This window comes from Panthera pardus, unplaced genomic scaffold, assembly GCF_024362965.1.
Source record: "Panthera pardus isolate Hobbes unplaced genomic scaffold, ASM2436296v1 HiC_scaffold_18, whole genome shotgun sequence".
NCBI classification, from domain to species: domain Eukaryota; kingdom Metazoa; phylum Chordata; class Mammalia; order Carnivora; family Felidae; genus Panthera; species Panthera pardus.
In genome coordinates, this window is record NW_026526743.1 from 17875377 (window position 1) to 17895194 (window position 19818).

Consider the following 19818-nt stretch of genomic DNA (forward strand, 5'->3'; position numbering starts at 1 on the left):
TTCCCCATGCTCACATGCATGCTCGTGCACTCACACACACATGCACACACAGATATCTGCACTCCTGCGGTCTGTCAAACACACCCTTGCACGCTCTCCAGCAGAGACCCCCGATGGCAATGGGGGGAATGAGGTCTACTCAGGGAAGGAAGACACTTGCCAAGATCATGTACCAGGGGAGGAGAGAGCTGGGGAGTCCTAGATGACCCAGTTCTCCACCTGGGTCTGACCTGCTCCCCCTTATCCTTGGCCCAAGCCAGGCTCTTGGGGTCATCGGGGCTGGGGAGGCACCGAGGAGTATTCCTGGCATGTGCTGACAGGGGATTTCATGCTCTGGATGGGCTGGGAGGAGCCTGCTGGGCAGAGGCCTGGAACTGGAGGCTCTCGGGAGGGCGCCTGGGGGAGGCAGCATTGTGAAGACGACAGTGGCTGGGTCTCTGTCACTGAGGGTCTCTGCCACTGATCACATCAGCCTCATCACTCTCCTGGGCTCCTGAAGCCTGCCGGACTCTGAGCAGCCGTCCTCCCTGAGGGACTGAGTGGTGAGAGGAGAGCAGGGGAGTGGGTGGCTGGAGAGAAGAGACTGAAAAGGAGGAAAAAGAGAGAGAGAGAGGGAGAGAGAGACTGACGGACTGACTCCTGGGAAGAGAGGAAACCAGAGAAAGAGAAGGAGACAAATGGACAAAGAGGGACAAGAAGCAAAGCAAGAGACATAGAAGGACCCAGAGAAAGACAGAAACAGAGGCAGCAGGTAGGCAGTGGACACCACAGGAGCCACAGGCAGAGGACCCGGGATGGCCCTGAGGACCCCTGGCAGGGTTCCCCTGCTCCTTCTGGGGCTGCTGACCACAGGTGAGTGGAATCCTGGTCTTGTGACCCAGCACCATGTGGCCCTCATTTCCCACTCGTGTTCTCCAGACAGACCCCCTGCCCTCTCCTGCTGACAGCCCTGTGTCCCCAGGCCTGGCGCATTTGCCACTCCCTGCTTCCACCCCCCGAGGCTTCTGGGCTCTGCCCGAAAACTTGACGGTGGTCGAGGGGGCCACTGCTGAGCTGCGGTGTGGGGTCAGCGCCCCTGGCAGTGCGGTGCAATGGGCCAAAGATGGGCTACTCCTAGGTCCTGATCCTAGGATCCCCAGCTTTCCGAGGTACCGCCTAGAAGGGGACCCTGATAGAGGTAAGCGGTCAGGGCCTAAGACTCTAAGCCACCAGCAGGGGCTGACTGTGGCCCTGACCTGGGACTCTTGGTCTTACCTGCAGGTGAATTCCACCTGCACATTGAAGCATGTGACCTCAGCGACGATGCAGAGTATGAATGTCAGGTCGGCCGCTCAGAGACAGGCCCCGAGCTCGTGTCCCCCAGAGTGATCCTTACCATCCTGGGTATGGGTGAGAGACCCCCAGGACCCTTGAGTCCAGATTTCCAGCCCTCTCCTATCCCAGGGCCCAGAGTTCCAAGTCCCCAGTCCCCAGTCCCCAGTCCCAGACCCAGGGCGCCGAGCTCATTTCATGAGCAATGAGACTGAAAACCCAAATCCTCATATCTTTCTCAGTGGTGGCAGCTCACCTCAGACCCTTTCTCACCAGTGCCCCCCAAGGTGCTTCAGCTGACCCCTGAGGCAGGAAGCACAGTCACATGGGTAGCTGGGCAGGAGTACGTGGTCAGCTGTGTGTCTGGGGATGCAAAGCCAGCACCTGACATCACCTTCATCCAGAGTGAGTGGGTGAATTGGTGGGAACAGGGTAAAGCCTCTGGAGTGGGGAGGGGGTGTGTCCCCACCCAGTGCCCTCCTAGGGGTCCCAGAAAATAGGACTTTCCTGAGTGATGGGGATGCAGGAGGGGGCCTGGAGAGATGTTGAGGTCAGCGTGAGACCCTGTAAATAGGAGGGAACATCCAGGGAAAGGTACCAGAGTGATCGCAGGACTGCAGGTCTGGAACTCAGGGAAGAGCCCGAGGCTCCAGACAGAGATATGCGTGTCATCGTTGGTGCAGAAGCAAGAAGCTGGGTGATGGGGGTGAGTGATACAACCCAGCAAGGTGGTGAGGACAGGGGTGAGGCCCAGGACTTGGCCCCAGGGACTCCAGGAGGGCTGAACGTGCGGAGGAACAGAGCTGGTGCTTTTCCTCTGGAACTAGGAGGGAGGGGGCAATATGTGCACCCTAGGATTTCCAGGCCATTCTCTTCAGGATCTACCTTGAGGGGAACCTGGCACCCCTCTAGCCCTCTTGTTACCCTAAGGTGGACAAACAGTTTCTGACATCTCTGCTAATGTGAATGTGGGGTCCCGGGAGAAACTCTTCACCACAGAGGCCACAGCCAGGTATGAAAATTGGGATGCCTTCCCTCAGCCTGGCCCCCAAATTTTCCCATGAAAACCCCATATCCCAGGGATTTATGCACAGAGACTAGAGTCAGGTGTGAACATCTGGGACCTAATTCTTTACTCTGACACTTCAAAACATCTTCATGGGAATGAATGCAAATTCCAGAGCATCAAGTACAAGGGCTTTGGTGTGGGCTCCGGGATCCCAGTTTTCACTGCTGACCCCCCAGATGTCTTCCATAGAACTCTAGATCCTAGAGGAAACCAGCAGAGAAACTTAGACCAGATGTGGGAAACTGGGATCCCCACCTCTTCACCCCGACTCCCCAAATTTCAGATGACTCTGACTCCAGAACCCCACCTTCCCACCCCAGGGTGACACCTCAGAGCTCAGATAATGGGAAGCTGCTGGTCTGTGAGGGGTCCAGCCCAGCATTGGACACCCCTATCCGGGTCTCGGTCACCATGAATGTTCTGTGTAAGTAGGGGACTGAGTCAGCTATGGACATTAGGGGTGGGAAGCAGGAATTGGGGGTCCTGGGGAGTTCAGGGATTATGGAAGGTTCAGACTCTCAAGGGGAAACATGGGGGTTCAAGAGGCAGGTCGTGGGTCCTGGAAAGAATGGATGAGCTCCACAGGCCCAATGGGTGCTGCTTCCCAGTCCCCCCAGGACCTCCTGTCATTGAATGGCCAGGCCTGGACGAGGGGCACGTGCGGGCAGGACAGAGCTTGGAGCTGCTGTGTGTGTCCCGAGGGGGAAATCCGCCAGCCACACTGCAGTGGCTGAAGGTGAGGGCGGAGGCAGGCATGGGGGTGGGAGGATAGGGGGAGGAGCTGGCCCTGAGCTGGCCCAGGTCTGTCTCTGTCTCCAGAATGGCCAGCCCATGTCCACAGCGTGGGGCACAGAGCATGCTGAGGCAGTGGCCCGAAGCATGCTAGTGATGATTGTGCGACCAGAAGACCACGGGGCGAGGCTCAGCTGTGAGGCCCACAACAGCGTATCGACGGGAATCCAGGAACGTGGGGTCACCCTGCAGGTCACCTGTGAGTCCTGATGCCAGCTGCCCGTCTGTCAGTCTGTGCCCCAGAGAACCATCTGTTTGTGCCCCCAAATCATGCCTGACTGATGCCAAAGACCTTGTCATCTGTCCCCAGTCCCTTATCTGGGCCGGCCTGTGAGGCATCCAGCCTAGTTTAGTGTCTCTCCTCTGTCCATCGTCTCTGCAGTCCCCCCCAGTGCCATTACCATCCTGGGATCTGCGTCCCAGTCTGAGAACAAGAACGTTACACTCTCCTGCATCACCAAGTCCAGTCGCCCACGGGTCCTGTTGCGATGGTGGCTGGGTTGGCGGCAGCTGCTGCCCACAGAAGACATGGTCATGGATGTGAGGCGGTGGCCAGGCTCCCGGGTCTGAGGGAGGAGGGAGCTGAGGGCATGACTCCTGGATCTGGGCGAGGATGGGTCCGGCAGCCTGGATGCCTTGGTCCTTGGGGAGTATGCACTGGGGTCCTGGCCTCCTGGGTCTCAGAGGAGAGGGTGGAGATGCTTTATGTGTCCCTGCTAGGGTCCCAGTTGAGCCCAGCCCTCAGTACCATGGATGGGAGTGATCTCGTTCCCAAGTCTGAAGCTCTCTCCCTGCCAGGGCCTGCATGGTGGCCACATCTCCATGTCCAACTTGACGTTCTTGGTGCGACGGGAGGACAATGGTCTGACCCTCACGTGTGAAGCCTTTAGTGAGGCCTTCACCAAGGAGACCTTCAAGAAGTCACTTATCCTGAATGTGAAATGTGAGCCCCCACCTTTGCCCAGAGGTGCCCCATCCCTTAGAGACCCCTCCCCACCCCCCACCCCCACCCCCGTCAGGCCCAGCCCAGAGAGAAAGGCCATTCTTCCTGGCTCTCCCCACAGATCCTGCCCAGAAGTTGTGGATAGAGGGCCCCCCAGAGGGACAGCGCCTCCGGGCTGGGACTCGGGTGAGGCTGGTGTGTTTGGCCATTGGAGGCAACCCAGACCCATCTCTTACCTGGTTCAAGGTCGGTGCCAAGCAAGGGGTGTGGGGTGGCCAGAAAAGTGGGGGAAAGATGAAGCCCTTTCTTTCCTCCAGAGTCTTGGGAAATCTTGGGAAAACTTGAATTTCTTGAAAAATACTGGCGAGTTTGAGTTTTGGTAGGGAACTGGGAAAGACACAAATGCCATTAGAATTGAATGGAATCCTAGGAAAACTCTTGGAATTCTGGGAGAACAGTGAGAATTCTGGGGAAAAAGAAGGCATTCTAGATCAGGATAGGGAATTCTAGAGAAAAGGCAATTAATTTCATCAAAAGTAAAGAAAATTCTCATGAAATTTTGGGGATTCGGATGCAATGGCAGGAATTTTAGAGAAAGACTAAGAATTCCAGGAACAAAGACAAAGATAGGGTAGAGGCTGGAAATTTTGGGGAGAGACTAGTTATTCCACAGAACATTTGTAAATCTATTCATATTAATTAATTCGTGGGACTTGGGGGTAAGAAAGTGAAATTCCATTAAAATTAAGAGAAATTCTGACAGAATTCTGAGAAAATCCTGGGAAATTAGGGGGCTAGTGGAAATTTTGGGGGAAAGACTAGGGATTATAGGAAATTTCATTGGAGAGAATTCTTGGAAAATGCCAAGAATTTGGGCATTACACAGGTAAAAGACTATTTTAGGGTAATAGAATATTGGGAAAGGATTCAGAAACCTGTGGAAAGACTATGGAATTAAGAGAACAATCAAAGGAAATCTTTGGGGAAAGTGGGAATGTAAAGAAAAAGAACTAAAGATAGGAAAAAATGAAGAAATTCTGGGAAAGGCTTGGGGATTCCATGGGAGTTTCCAGGCAGGTGGTTGCTAAGCGTAGCTGGAGTGGTTGTTGAGGAGTGGGGCTGAGGGTCGGCAGGGGGCGCTAACAACTGCTGGCCTCCGGAGAGCAGAGCAGGCGGGGCGGGGAATGGGGGCGTGGGCCAGGAAGCCAGATCCCACCGAAAAACCGCGGAGCTCTGGGGGCCCAGGGTAAGTGGGAGAGACTCCAGGTGGGAGGTGCTCAGTTCCAATCCCCATTCCTCTACCCTAGCTGGGTGCCAGCGGAAGGGGGCGCCTTTTCTTCATCACAGGAAGGCTTTATCTGGACTGGGGGCAGCCAACCCGATGAGACTCTTTCTGGGGGAAATGGCAGGCCTACGCGGTCCCCCCGTCAGTCTTTGCCCTCAGGACTCCCGTGCGGTGACCGAACCGCGGCCGCCCCAGGAGCCGCGGCGGGTGCAGCTGGGAAGTCTGGAGAAGTCGGGGAGCACCTTCTCCCGCGAGCTTGTACTGATCACGGGTCCGTCGGACAACCAGGCCAAGTTCACGTGCAAGGCGGGTCAGCTCAGCGCATCTACGCAGCTTGTGGTGCAGTGTGAGGGCGCGCACGGCCGTGGCCTGGGGGAGGGCTTGGTCGCGGCGGGAAACTAAGCCAGAGCCCGGCTGGGGGACAGTGGATGCCAAGAGCCAGGACTTGTGCAGCTGGGCCTGGAGTCTAGGTGAGGCGGAAGCAGGCTCTGAGTCTCGCTTTTCCGACTCATTCTTGAAGTTCCCCCAACAAACGTGACGATCCTGGCCAATGCGTCGGCGCTGCGCCCAGGGGATGCCTTAAACTTGACTTGCATCAGCGTTAGCAGTAACCCTCCTGTCAATTTGTCATGGGACAAGGAGGGGGAGAGGTGAGAGTGCGAACGGCCCCACCACTCTCTGGTTCTGGTCATGCCTCTTTACCGTCTGAGCTCCCCTCCCCACCCCTGGTGTCCTGCCCTGTACCTAGTATGCCTCTGGCTCTGGTTCCATCCCTGAGCTGGCTCTGGCCTGACTCCGCCACCCCTGCCTGGTCCACAGGCTGGAAAGTGTGGCCATACCACCCCGTAGTGCCCCATTCAAAGGATCTGCAGCAGCCAGGAGTGTCCTTCTGAGAATGTCATCCCGTGACCACGGCCACCGAGTGACCTGCCGAGCCCACAGCACTGAGCTGCGGGAAACCATGAGCGCCTTCTACCGCCTCAATGTGCTGTGTATGTGGAACCCTCTGGATTCCCTCCTGATCCTCTACTACTTGGGTCTTCACCTTGACACTGTCCTCTATCTCCAATCTAAAGCTTGAAACTTTCCGGACCTTTATCCTGACCCCCGACTCTACACCAACTCCAATCCTGTCCAACCTCCATTTTGCCTTTGCCCTCTATCCTGACCCCTGACAGTGACCTCCATCCCGAACCCTCTCTCCATCTCCTAACCTGACTCTGGCCTTCATCCTTTTCCTACACTGGATTCTAACCTCTATCCTGAACCTAACCTCTGAGCTCAGCTCTGAACTTGTTACCTTGTCCACAACCTTAAATCTAGTTATGACCTAACTTTAACCCTTATACCGGTATCTCAAATCCATCTCGGGCCCCAGCCTTAACAACAATCTTGACTCGTGGTGGTGCTCCTTCCACAGACCCTCCAGAGTTCCTGGGGGAGCAGGTGCTTGTGGTGACCGCGGTGGAGCAGGGTGAGGCACTGCTGCCTGTGTCTGTGTCTGCCAACCCTGCCCCGGAGGCCTTCAACTGGACCTTCCGGGGCTACCGCCTCAGCCCAGGTGCGAGGAGTGGGCAGAGAGAAGGGTGTGGGTCTCCTGGATGTAGAGAAGGGTGCAGGCCCCTCACCCTGACCTCCCCCAGCTGGTGGCCCTCGGCATCGCATCCTGTCCGGTGGAGCTCTGCAGCTATGGAACGTGACCCGTGCTGACGATGGCCTTTATCAGCTGCATTGCCAGAACTCAGAGGGCACCGCCGAAGCGCTAGTGCGGCTGGATGTGCACTGTGAGCCCCCTTCATCATCCTAGGAAACGAGAGTGTTCTGGGGGGCCTGCCCTCCATGGAAGCCACACCAACTCAGGGAACCTTGCCCGCTGTGGAGTCTCCTTATTGTGGAAGCTCCACACACCCAGAGATATTCACCCATCCTGAAAGCTTCCCACTCCGGGAGCCTCTACTGTGATGGAGTCACTCCCACTTTGGGAACCCTGTCCACTAGTGAGACTCTATGTGGAATTTGCTCAGACAGGGGGCCCACCTACATAGGAATTACTCTCATCAGGAAGCCAAGCCCGCTGTGGAAGCTCCACTTCCACACAATCCTGAAAGTCCACCAGACCTACCCTTGTCACTACAGAGACACAGCAGAGGGTGGGGAATGTCTCACTAACACTGAGAACTTTACTCCAAGTGCTCTTCATAAAGGGCAGTCTGTATTACACCTGTAACTTTCCTGAACACCTCTAAGACACCTCTCCTACTTGGGACCTTCTCTCACCATCAATTGTGTAGGCCCAAGTGCCTTCCCCAAATCCTTGCCTCCCCCAGATGCCCCCACTATACGAGTTCTCCAGGACCCTACTGAGGTGAATATTGGGGGTTCTGTGGATATAGTCTGCACCGTTGATGCCAATCCCATCCTTCCAGGGATGTTCAACTGGGAGAGGCTGGTAAGGATCCAACCTTTGGTAAATGGAAGTGGGGTCTGGGGATGTGTTTTCTTAACTGTGAATTCCTTGGGAGGAGGGATCACATCTACGTGATCCTGTATAATTACATCTTTATTGGGACATACTCCAGTGAACTGGAGAACTGGCAGGTGAATGGCAGATGGATGGGTGCATTTGTGGCTAGATAACCAAATGAGTGGGTGGACAGGTAGATGGATATATGGATCAATAGGTAGGTGGATGGATGGATGAATGAATGAATGGATGGATGGACAAATGGACAAGTGAATGAATAGACTGATGGTGAATAGATAAGTAGGTAAATGACTGAATGAGAGAAATAAATGGATTAGATTAGAGAGTAAATGGATGGATAAATACACCATCAGTAGAAAGATGTCTGTGAAAAGATTATGGATGGATGCATGGATGGATGGGTGCAGAGGTCAGTGGAGAGATGAAGAGATAAATAAATAGGTATCTGGATGGACTGATGAACAGTTGCATGTATTTATGGGTATGTGCGCATATGAACAAATAGATGAGGTGGATGGGTGGACAGATGGAAGGGTGGGCAGATGGATAGATAGAAGGAAGATAAATAGCTGGGTGAATGAATGGGCAAATGAATGAATGGATAGGAGAGGGAGATGGATGGACAGATAAATGAATAAATTGATAAACAGGTGCATGGTCAAATAGACAGGTGGATGGGTAGATAAATGGTTCCAAGCATGAATGGTTGGATAAATGGATGGGTGAATAGTTGTCTGGATTGGTGGATGAATGGATGGACCCATGCACAAATGATTGGATAAATGGATAGATAGATGGATGACTGGGGGAATGGATAGGGAATTTTTTCTTTGCTAGATCTGTGGAGGATGATTGTGCCTAGGAGAATAAAGATATAGGAGGGACCCAGTTTGGGGGATAACAGAGCTGGGGTCAGACTTGGGGGCCATCTCCTGTATCTTGTGCCTCAAGGGAGAAGAGGAAGAGGACCACAGCCTGGATGACATGGAGAAGATGTCAAAGGGATCCACAGGGCGTCTTCGAATTCACCATGCCAAACTGGACCAGGCTGGTGCTTACCAGTGCATCGTGGACAATGGAGTAGCACCTCCAGCCCGAGGGCTGGTCCGACTTGTTGTCAGATGTGAGTGACACCCAAAATCCTGACTTCAAGGCCTGCCACTATGCCCACATTTCTCATGTCCTTCCACATACCTTATGTTGACCAACAACCCCTCCTAGTTGCCCCCCAGGTGGAGCACCCCACTCCCCTAACTAAGGTGGCAGCAGCTGGAGATAGCACCAGTTCTGCCACCCTCCACTGTCGTGCCCGAGGTGTCCCTAACATCGTCTTCACTTGGACCAAAAATGGAGTCGCTCTGGATCTCCAGGATCCCAGGTGAGTCAAGGCCTAGCCATGTAGCACCCTAGTCCCAACTTTGGTCCCCCAACCCTAGTTACCTTCCCTGAGTCCCTGCCACACCTCTTCTCCAGATACACAGAACACACATACCACCAGGGTATGGTCCACAGCAGTCTCCTGACTATTGCCAATGTGTCTGCGGCCCAGGATTATGCCCTGTTCACGTGCACAGCCACCAACCCCCTTGGCTCAGACCGCACCAACATTCAACTCGTCAGCATCAGTATGGTGGGAGTGGGGTGTGAGGGTGTTGGGAGGGTGCTCCCTGGGTCAAACCCAATCTCTAGTTGGCCCAGAATGGCAGTGTTCCCCAAACCTGAGAGGTGTTTATGAGTGAGGATGGAGTTTCTGCCTGCCCTGAAAATCCTAATAGATTCTGGATCTTTAGGAAAACTCATAGCAAAGAAAAAAAAGGCAGTGGGTGGGTGAGGGATAATTTATTGGCCCAAGTAACCGAAAAGTAGATCATCAGGAGTTGCTAGATCTAGATTCACTGCCATCCAGAACTCTCTGTCTCTCAGGTCTGCTTTTCTGTGTTGGCTTTATTCTAAGGCTCCTCATGGAGGGCTGTTAGACTTCCTAGAGGACATAGAATCTTTTTCTTTTCCTAACAGTGGTATGAAAGTACTAGAGTTAAGACTCATTGGCTCTACTCAGCTCCCATCCCACCCCTGAACAAACCCCGTGGTCAGGGAAGGCAACATTCTGGTTTGTTTGGCCTGGACACAAATCTATCCTACAAGGGAGTGGAGTCACTTCCATCAGAAGCATGTGGCCTAAGAATGTGGGCTAGTGGTTTTCCAAAGGATACTCAGGATTTTGTAACCAGAAGAAATGAGGAATGGATGTGAAATAGGCACCAAAAAATCCACACAAGGAACGTATGTCATGTACAGCCAATACTCATTACTTGTCAAGTCTGTATTTGTAAATTTGCCTACTTGCTAAAGTTTATTTGTAACCTCAAAATCAACACTCATGCTGCTTTCTTGGTCACTTGGGGACATGTCCAGAGCAGGCAAAAAAATTGAGTTGCCCAGTGAGGACATTCTCAGCTGGGGTAGAATAAGGTGACACTCTGCCTTCTCGTTCCAGCTTTCATCCTATAACGAAGTGTCTTCTTTGTGGCCCTATCTGGTGCCACATTTTTTTTTTTTTGCACTTTTGTGCTTTTTGTTAGTGATCTTGCTATTTAAAATGATTTAAAATGGTCTGTAGGCACAGTCCTGAATTGCTATCTACTGTTCCTAAACATATGGAGAAAACACTTCTGTTGGATAGGCTTCCTTCAAACATCAATTATGACACTGTTGGCCGTGAGTTCAATGTTAATGAGTCGATCAATAATATATATTAAATAAGGTGTCTTTAGACAGAAGCACACACAAAACAAGATCATGTATTGACTGGTTGATGAAAATGTGACTGCAGGCTCACAGGAGTCTGACTCTGCATTTCTCCCAGAACCAATGATTTGATATTCTGTAATTCAGTGGTCATAGCAACTTTATAGAACATAACCACTACTAATAACAAGAATCAACTGTATATTTAAAATCATTCTTAGAAAAATCTGGAAGGAATCTTGCAGAACCCTTTTGTATCCTCTATTTCCCTCATCCTTTTCCTCAAAGGCCGCCCAGATCCCCCAACAGGATTAAAGGTCATGAGCATGACCCCATACTCAGTGGGGTTGGAATGGAAGCCTGGCTTTGATGGGGGTTTGCCACAGAGGTTCCAGATCAGGTGGGTTCCTGTCAAGGCAGGAAGGGATGGCAGCCAGCAGGGCTGGGGCACCTCCCTCAATGACTGCCCTTCCTCTCATGCAGGTATGAGGCTCTGGGGACTCCAGGGATCCTGTACATGGATGTCCTACCACCTCAGGCCACCACCTTCACACTGACTGGGCTGCAGCCCTCTACACGATACAGGGTCTGGCTGCTGGCCAGCAATGCCCTGGGGGACAGCGGACTAATGGACAAGGGGTCCCAGATCTCTGTCACCACCCCAGGTGGGAAAGGACAGTCTTGAGCAGGTTTTAGACCCCCTCAGGGGACTTGTAGGATGGTATAGTGAAGTAGATACTATTATTCCCTTTTTATAGATGAAGAAACTGAGGACTAGAGAGGTTAAGCAAACTGTTGAAGCTCACACAGCTAGAAGGAGGTAGAGATGAGATTGGAACTCAGGAAGATGAACGCCAGGAAGCAGTTTTTAGCCACTAAACTATACTGTCTGAATGTGATTAATGACACAAGGGAAATTAGAAGAAAGTTTGAATTGAATGAAAATGAAAACATGGAAATTGTGGGCTGCAGCTAAAGCAGTGCTTAGCAGGAAACTTGTAACATTGAGTGCTCATTTATGTTTTTAAAAAGGCTTCAAATTGATGCTTAGTTTCTATCTTAAGAAATTAGAAAAAGAAGGGCAAATTAAACCTAAAGGAAACAGGAAGAAAATAATAAAGGTAAGAGCAAAAATCGATGGACTAGAAAACAGAAAAACAATAGAAAAAAATCAGTGAAGCCAAAAGCTGCTGCTTTGAAAAGATCAATAACCTTTATAAAGCTAATCAAGGCAGGGGCAACTGGAGGGTTCAGTTGGTTTAAGCGTCTGACTCTTGGTTTCAGCTCAGGTCATGATCTCACTGTTCGGTTCGTGAGTTTGAGCCCCATGTCAGTCTCTGTGCTGACAGTGAGCTCAGAGCCTGCTTGGGATTCTGTGTCTCCCTCTCTCTCTCTCTGCCCCTCCCCCACTCATGCTGTCTCTGTCTCTCTCAAAAATAAACTTTAAAAAAAGGAAGAAAAAAAACAAAAATCAAGGCAAAAAAGAGGGAAGATGCAACCTCACCATTATCAGGAATGAGAGAGGACATTACTACTAATCTACAGATATTAAGGACAAGTTAGGGAATATTATGGACAACTTTATGCCAATAAATTCAGCAACTTTGATGAAAGGGACAAATTCTTTACTATGACTGATGAGAAGAACGTTTTGACTCTGGCAGGCACTGTAGTGTGGTGGCTAATCACACAGAGCCTGGTTCAGACAAGCCTGGATTCAGGTCTCAGCCCTGCCACTTCCTAGTTGTGAGACCTTGGGCAAATTACTTAACATTTTTGAGCCTCAGTTTCTAAAAATAAGGCATCTCAGATCTCTGTGCCTATTTCTGAAAGTAAGGTGTCTCTCAGACAGTGTGAGGATTAAATAATATGTCTAAAGTGCTTAAACCATGGACCCATACAAAGTAAATGCTATGTAAATGCCGATTCAAAGAAATGCACCCCCCTCCCGCCCCCGCTCAACTTCTGTTTACACTGCCCCATGAAAACTCACTCTTTCTGTCTTTCCCTTCCTGACACAGTAGTCTTTTTCCTCACGGAAGTAAGGAGTTCTTCCCATTCCTCCTCTTTCTTCCCCCCCCGTGGAGTCTTCTCTTTAGGTACTAAAGCATAAAGTGCCACATTCACTTCACTTGTTCTACAGCTGATACCTCTATGAAGACATTCTGAGAGGGGCACCTGGGTGGCTCAGTCAGTTGAGTGTCCACCTCTTGATTTCGGCTCAGGTCATGATCCCAGGGTTGTGGGATTGAGCCCTGAGTCTCCTCCACACTGAACATGGAGCCTGCTTGAGATTCTCTCTCTGTCTCTCTGTCTCTGTCTCTCTCCCTCTGTCCCTCTCCCTGACTTGTGTTCTCTCTCTAAAATAAAATAAAATAAAATAAAATAAAATAAAATAAAATAAAATATAAAAAAAGACATTCCGAGAGCCCAGCATCATTTTTGATTAACTCCCCAAAACTGATAATTCAGGTTAAAAGGACATTCCATAGCATAAAGCACTCATCAATAATAATAATTAGTAGTAGTATTAGAGTGGCTATTAATAGCATTGCCATTACTATCAGGATTTGCAGATGTCTTTGAAATATTCCTAAAGAAGACAAAAATCAGTTCCTCAAAATGGGTTGAAAAACTTAATAGGAAACTAAGAAATACTTAAGGCTTATCCCAGATTCTTGGTGTTAATTCACAATCTCTATATCCACCGCCCCCCCCCCCCCCCTAGGTCTAGACCAGCCTTCTGGAGAACCTGACTATCAACTGCCCACAGAGCAGCCTACAAGTAAGTTTTCAATCAGCTGAGTATCCCTCCCTCCTCTGAGAATAGAACCTTCTGGTTTCCAGCTCCGCCTGCTCTGTTTTGTGGCCACAGCCCCTTAAGACTTAGCTCTGTCCCTCACCCACATCCTCAGCTCTTTCTCTTGCCTGGATGTGATACGTTTTCTCTCTGCCTAATTCAGTTTAATTCTGAAAGAATTAGCTGGTTCTCTGCCCTGTGCAGAGCCTGTATCAGCGTTTGAGGCAAAATAAAGCACTTCAAACACGGGTACTTAGAGCTACAACCATTGTTTTTCTTGTTTCTATGAGTGACCCAATACTTCTGTTCTGAGCCACAGGCAGCTGGAGGCTCAGCTGGGGCTAGTCGATCTAGAATGGCCTCCTCCTCACACATCTGACAATCTGGCTCTTGGTTGGGACAATGGAAGTAACCGGGCCACATGTCTCTTCTTGGTTTGTTCACATGGAGGTGGTCACAGGAGTCTCAAGAACAGCAGGACAGGACAAGCACTTTCAAGCTTCTGATTCTGTCATATTTGCTATTGCCTTATGGGCTGAAGCAAGTGACGTGGCTCAACTCAGAGTCAGTGTGGAAGGGGACTACTCAAGAGTGTGGTTATAGGGACAGAATTATGACCATTTTGCAAACAGTCCCCCTTCAAAGTCTGAGAAGAAGGTTGCAAGTGACATAAATTCACCTGTGTGGGCAATAAAAAGAAATGCTTGGCTTGTGAAATTGAAAACTCCAATACGTGCTCACAACATTCACCAAGGATCTATTTCTCATCCCCTCTCAACTTGCCTTTGTCTTTTATAGCTTCCTTCTCAGGTTCTTTCATCAAGAGAGCAAAGAATTAACACCCCCCACCCCCATACACACACATACTTCTAGCTCTGTTCTCCTTCTTAGCAGCCAGCAGAGGAGTGCTCTAATTATTCTGGCAAAAATCCACCTTGGGTAAAATGCTGGATTGGTCTGAACTGATCACTGTGGAAAGAGGGATGGGTGCTCCCGTCGGCCAGGGTGGGCCATTGTGTCCTCCATGGAAGTCTGCAGAAACATACAGCCTGAGAGTGAGGGATGGTTATTTCCTTGAAGGAAATTAGTGCTGTCAGCAGAAGATGGGGAGATGGATGCTGAGCAGACGTCTACTTAAAGGGATTTAGTCTTGCCCTTAGGGATATAGCAGGGATTCCGATATTATCTGGAATGGAAGCTTGTGCAAAGAGGAAGTCATTTGAGAAGAAAATCAGTTGAGAAGAAAAGCCATTTAAGGACAGACATTTGACTATTCCAAATAGTCACACTTACAGGTGTGGCTTTGCCTCAGTGATTCTGGAAATAACCAGTGGTTAATTTGTGTGGCCAGAGGGTCCAACACCAGGGTCTATGGTTGGTGGGCAAGGCTTGATACCTGGGGAGAGGCCTTGAATGCCCAGCTAAGGAGCTGAAGCTCCCCCCTGAATCCACACGTGGGGCTCAGACAGAAGTAGGACCCACTGTTAGTGGCTTGACTTGAGAAAGTAGCCACCTGCCCTGGGGTGGAAAGAAGGAATGGACATGGAAATCCCTGCCCATCTGCTTTTCCGACCTGAGAAGAGACCTTTGCTTAATCAGAAATGAGCATTGTCAGAGAATGCTGCTCCGGGCCTACAGCCAGTTGTTTTAGGTTCATTGAGGGGTACCTTCTGCCCCCAGGACCCTCAAGGCTGCCCCTGATGCCTGTGCTGTTTGCTGTTGGGGGTCTTTTGCTGCTTTCTAACATCTCCTGTGTTGGGGGATTCCTCTGGCAGCGGAGACTGAGGCGTCTTGCTGAAGGTGAGGAGAGACCCTCTTCCCCTGCGGGGATGGAGGCCCAAGGGTGACATGAAGCCCTGAGCTTCATATTGAAAGTCTCTCAGGGCCTGGCTGGCCAGAGGAGGGGTGTCTCTGATCCCTTTTTCCCTACTTCCCTCAGGCATCTCAGAAAAGACAGAGGCAGGGTAAGTGGGAATATTTTTCTGTAAGAAAGATTCTGAGGGAGGAGTTTTGGGGATGAGAGGTGTCAGAATCAACACCCAACTGCCCTCCATACCTCTATCCTGGAAGGTCGGAGGAAGACCGAGTCAGGAATGAATATGAGGACAGCCAGTGGACTGGAGGCCAGGACACTCAAAGCTCCATGGTGAGTGGGGGTGCTTCCAAATGCTCTGCTAATAGTGAACTGGCAGACTAAAAGCCTGTCATTAGCTTTGGGTTTATCATTGTCCTTTCTGGGAGCTATGGAGTCAGAGGATAGAAAACATTTTATCTGTTGTTTTTTTTTTCGGGGCATGGGTGGGCATTATTGACAGGTTAGCACAACAGATGTAGAGCCATATTACCACTCCATGAAGGACTTCAGCCCCCAGCTACCACCAACACTGGAGGAGGTGTCTTATCCCCGAGGTGAGTCATGACCACATCAGAACTCCCCCTGCTCATAGATACCCTTGACATCTGGATGGGTGCCCTGATCATCCCTTCCTTTCACTCCAACTCCAGGTCTCACACATCTTGAGGAGGATATGGCTTTTCCTGGACACCTGTATGATGAAGTGGAAAGACTGAATGCCCCATCTGGGGCCTGGGGACCCTTGTATGATGAAGTACCAATGGTGAGGAGATTTGTATCAGCATAAGTCTTTTCTGGCTCATGCCAGAAACCCGCCTCCTACTGCTTATATTGGTGAGGGTAAGCTAGACACCATAGCAAAAAGTCCTGGCTACAATCCAGTGGTCTAAAGATTGCCTATTTCTTTCTCACATAGCAATCAGAGGTGAGTGACCTTGTTGCACGTGGTTATTCCAGAATTCAAGTTCTTTCCATTGTGTTCCTCTGCTATCTGTGAGTACATTGTTCAAATTTGCATGGATAGGCCAGTCCACTGGGGGTTTCAACTGGTGGGATAGGGAAAAATAGAGTGTGGTGGAGGCACAACCCTGCCTTATGGCCCAGGCCCAGAAATGGTACACTCTATTCATTCCCCAGTGAGAACACAGTCACATGGCCACACCTAACTGTAAAGGAGACTGAGAAATACAGTCCAGTTTGGAGATATATGCCTCACTATAGTTCTATTATTGTGGAAGAAGGAATCTATGCATTCTGTTGGATAATTAGCCTTCTCCAATACACTGGTTAAGTAGAGAGACATAGAGAAATATTTTTTTGGTCCATTCAATTGAAAAGTCAAGGGAAACCCAGAGTTTCCTCCCTAGAAATGTCCCTAGAGGGGCGCCTGGGTGGCGCAGTCGGTTAAGCGTCCGACTTCAGCCAGGTCACGATCTCGCGGTCCGTGAGTTCGAGCCCCGTGTCAGGTTCTGGGCTGATGGCTCGGAGCCTGGAGCCTGTTTCCGATTCTGTGTCTCCCTCTCTCTATGCCCCTCCCCCGTTCATGCTCTGTCTCTCTCTGTCCCAAAAATAAATAAAAAACGTTGAAAAAAAATTAAAAAAAAAAAAAGAAATGTCCCTAGAAAATTCAGGTTTGTATCCTATTAGATTGGAAATCTTCAGAAAAAGAGAATGTCTTTTTTTCCAATAGCCCTAAAGCCCCAGTGATGACACTTTATTAGTCTAGCTTTGGTCACATACTTATTGCTGAAACAGTGAGGCAGGGGAAGGACTATGCTAAGACAGGTCTGGATCGGTGTCCAGCCATGGCATCAGGGATTAGGGGCCAGTTTCACTCAATCCACCAGCCCGAGTGGGAGAGGAACAGAGAGCCCAGAGGGAAGTGAAGATGGTGGCCGGGCAGGCAAGAACAACAGACACTTTTGACCATCAACTACCCCCACCTACTGCCCCACAGTAAGGGAGATGGGTCAGAACCCTTGCCTTTCTGTGTGGCCTTGGCTAATGCTCTGGCACCTCTGGGCCAAGGATTTCCCTCTGTAACTTTGTCCCAGAGAGGGCACTGTTCTCACCAGCGTGGAAATAGCAGGGCATTAAAATGCTGTCCGTGGTGCTGAACCATATGTGCCCTCTAAAGCACAGATGCAGTCTGCACTCTTTCTGTAAGGGTCCAAATAATAAATATTTTGGGCTTTGCAGGACATGCTGTCCTTTTCAAAACCACTCATCCCTGCAGCTGTACTATAAAAGCTCCCATTAACAATATATAAATGAACAAATGTGGCTAAGTTCCAATAAAACTTCCTTTTTGGACACTGAAATTTGAATTTCATATAATTTTAATATGTCATAAATATTCTTATTTTGATATTTTCCCATAATTAAAATATGTAAAACCATTATTAGCCCCTCAGCAGTACAAAAACAGGCAGCAGACCATATTTGTCCCATGGACAAATCTGCTCTAAATTTTGCCAAGCTAAAACAACCATTTTTTCCCAATTCTAGGGCAAAGCACATGTACAGTAAGGATCCTTCTACATGGTCTTCTATTTTGATGAAAATTTGGAAATTTATAGGACTAACAGAATCACAACTCACATTCTACAATTCCCGATATCATGCTTTTTTGTTTCTATTTTATTTTTTAAAAGATTTTATTTTTCTTTATTTCTTTCATTTTTTTATTTTGAGAGAGAGAGAGAGAGCATGCATGTGTGTACACATATGAGTTGTGGGAGGGCAGAGAGACAGAGAGGGAGAGAGAGAATCCCAAGCAGACTCTGCACTCTCAGCACGGAGCCCGACATGGGGCCTGATCTCATGAACCTGTGAGATCATGACCTGAGCCAAAACCAAGAGTCAGATGCTTAGCCAACTGAGCCACCCAGGCACCCCTTAAAGATCTTATTTTTAAGTTATCTCTATACCCAAAGTGGGGCTTGAACTCACAACCCCAGAGATCCACAGTCACATGCCCTACTGACTGAACCAGCCAGGCACCCCTCCTGCATTTTTTAAAGTTTCATATTTCTGACATTTACATTATTTTTCTGACAAAAATAATGAGATATCTTGGACTTGAGGCTCATGGAGGCTCATTATAATCACTCTCTTCTTTGTATATGTTGGATTCCCTCCCATAATTAGAAACTAAAACATTTTTTTCTGGGAATTTGAGTAGGAGTGTGTATCCCTCCTAGAGCTGCAATTGTGACCCATAGGGCATCTCTCTATGGTTCTAACTCCAACTTTGTTTGTCAGGGCCTCTGTGATCCCTGCTGGCCTGAGGAGACATATGAAGATACAAGAGGAATCTATGATCAGGTGGCAGGAGACTTTGACCCGATGGAAACTGATTCTCTACCTTTTGAGCTGAGGGGACATCTGGTGTGAAAGCCTTCTCAACACCCTTTTCCTACACCTGCAGGACATAATATACCAATGGTCCTTTTTATTCCAATATGGGCTGAGCTTATTAAGTGAGCTCCATAAGACACAAAGGGACTGGACTATTTTGGGGAAAGGTGTGTGTAAGTGACAGGAGATGATTCAAGCCGGTGCCAAAAAGGCTTGTATAAATAAAGTTCCTCCTGGAGCCAGCTTTGGAAACTAAACTTCTCCAAAGGGGAACAGTAAATTATAAAAGACATCTCAATAATGAAAAAGCTATTCCAGGGTCTTTATACTTTTTTACAGGAAAATTTTCAGAAGTTGGAAATGACATATTAAAAATAGTTCATTTTGAAGTCAACTACACCCAAAATAGCTAATAATAAGTGGAATTTATGAGCCATTGTTATGTCCTACAATATTATTTTCCACAAGTATCTAAAACATGATGTATAGACTATGACACACAGGTAAACATAAATAGACTCTATAGAAAATAAAAAGACAATAAAAGAAGATAGACACAGAATAATATATATTATATGATTTCACTTACAGAAATTCTAAAACAGGCAAAGCTAATTTAAGGTGACAGAACAGATCAGTGCTTTCCTGGGGCCCGAGAAGGGAATTGACTGCAAAAGGGCACAGGGGAACTTCTGGGGGATAATGGAAATGTTCTATATCATTATTGTGGTGGTGGTTACATGGATATATAGATTTGTCAAAACTCATTGAACTGTACACTTATGATGGGTGCATTTTATGGTACATAAATGATACCTCAATGAAAGTGATTTGTAAAACAGTCTTCACAATAAAGCAGCCCAGCAAGAGAATTCTTATTGTTTATATTGAATAGCAGAAAAACTGAGGAGGCTGCCTATTTTCATGGAGAACTGACTATAGTTAAATATAATCTTTATTTAAGCCTCCACCCTCACTTGATTATCATATTACCAAAACTGTAGGCTCAAATGCTCATCCATATATTATATTTTATCAGTGCAGACTTTATCATAGGCTTTTATACCACAGCACTTGAATCCATAAACACCTTAGGGTCCAAATGATTCCCCTTTTAATTAAAAGATGATTCCTTTCCTAAAAGTAGAATTTTTCTTTTTAAAAAAAATT

The 19818-nt window shown here is 48.8% G+C and overlaps 1 protein-coding gene across 3 annotated transcripts; it reads left to right on the plus strand.

Annotated features, from left to right (window-relative positions):
* Positions 1-170: 170 nt before the first annotated feature.
* Positions 171-19520, plus strand: NPHS1 (NPHS1 adhesion molecule, nephrin). 3 transcript variants are annotated; one of them, XM_019423261.2, is made up of 29 exons: positions 171-852; positions 962-1177; positions 1261-1383; positions 1588-1716; positions 2242-2323; positions 2701-2804; positions 2989-3116; positions 3200-3371; positions 3555-3712; positions 3971-4115; positions 4237-4361; positions 5560-5746; positions 5921-6050; positions 6220-6392; positions 6821-6961; positions 7044-7184; positions 7728-7849; positions 8837-9008; positions 9107-9263; positions 9359-9510; positions 10922-11033; positions 11117-11298; positions 13362-13418; positions 15114-15233; positions 15373-15397; positions 15504-15579; positions 15749-15842; positions 15939-16051; positions 18553-19520. In XM_019423261.2, exons 1-29 carry the CDS (start codon positions 795-797, stop codon positions 18682-18684), a joined length of 3726 nt encoding a protein of 1241 aa, XP_019278806.2. In that variant the 5' UTR covers positions 171-794; the 3' UTR covers positions 18685-19520. The 3 variants fall into 3 exon arrangements, with proteins under 3 accessions (XP_019278806.2, XP_053762298.1, XP_053762299.1); XM_053906323.1 differs by lacking the exon at positions 171-852 and having other exon boundaries at positions 863-1177; XM_053906324.1 differs by lacking the exons at positions 171-852; positions 962-1177 and having other exon boundaries at positions 1267-1716; positions 2664-2804.
* The last annotated feature ends 298 nt before the right edge of the window (positions 19521-19818 follow it).

Excerpts from the sequence above, each read along its gene's own strand:
- NPHS1 (XM_053906323.1), top strand. The coding sequence starts at position 886 with ATGTGGCCCTCATTTCCCACTCGTGTTCTCCAGACAGACCCCCTGCCC. Across the intron at positions 6,051-6,219 it reads TGGGACAAGGAGGGGGAGAG|GCTGGAAAGTGTGGCCATAC; the intron begins GTGAGAGTGCGA and ends CCTGGTCCACAG. Across the intron at positions 7,850-8,836 it reads TGTTCAACTGGGAGAGGCTG|GGAGAAGAGGAAGAGGACCA; the intron begins GTAAGGATCCAA and ends TTGTGCCTCAAG.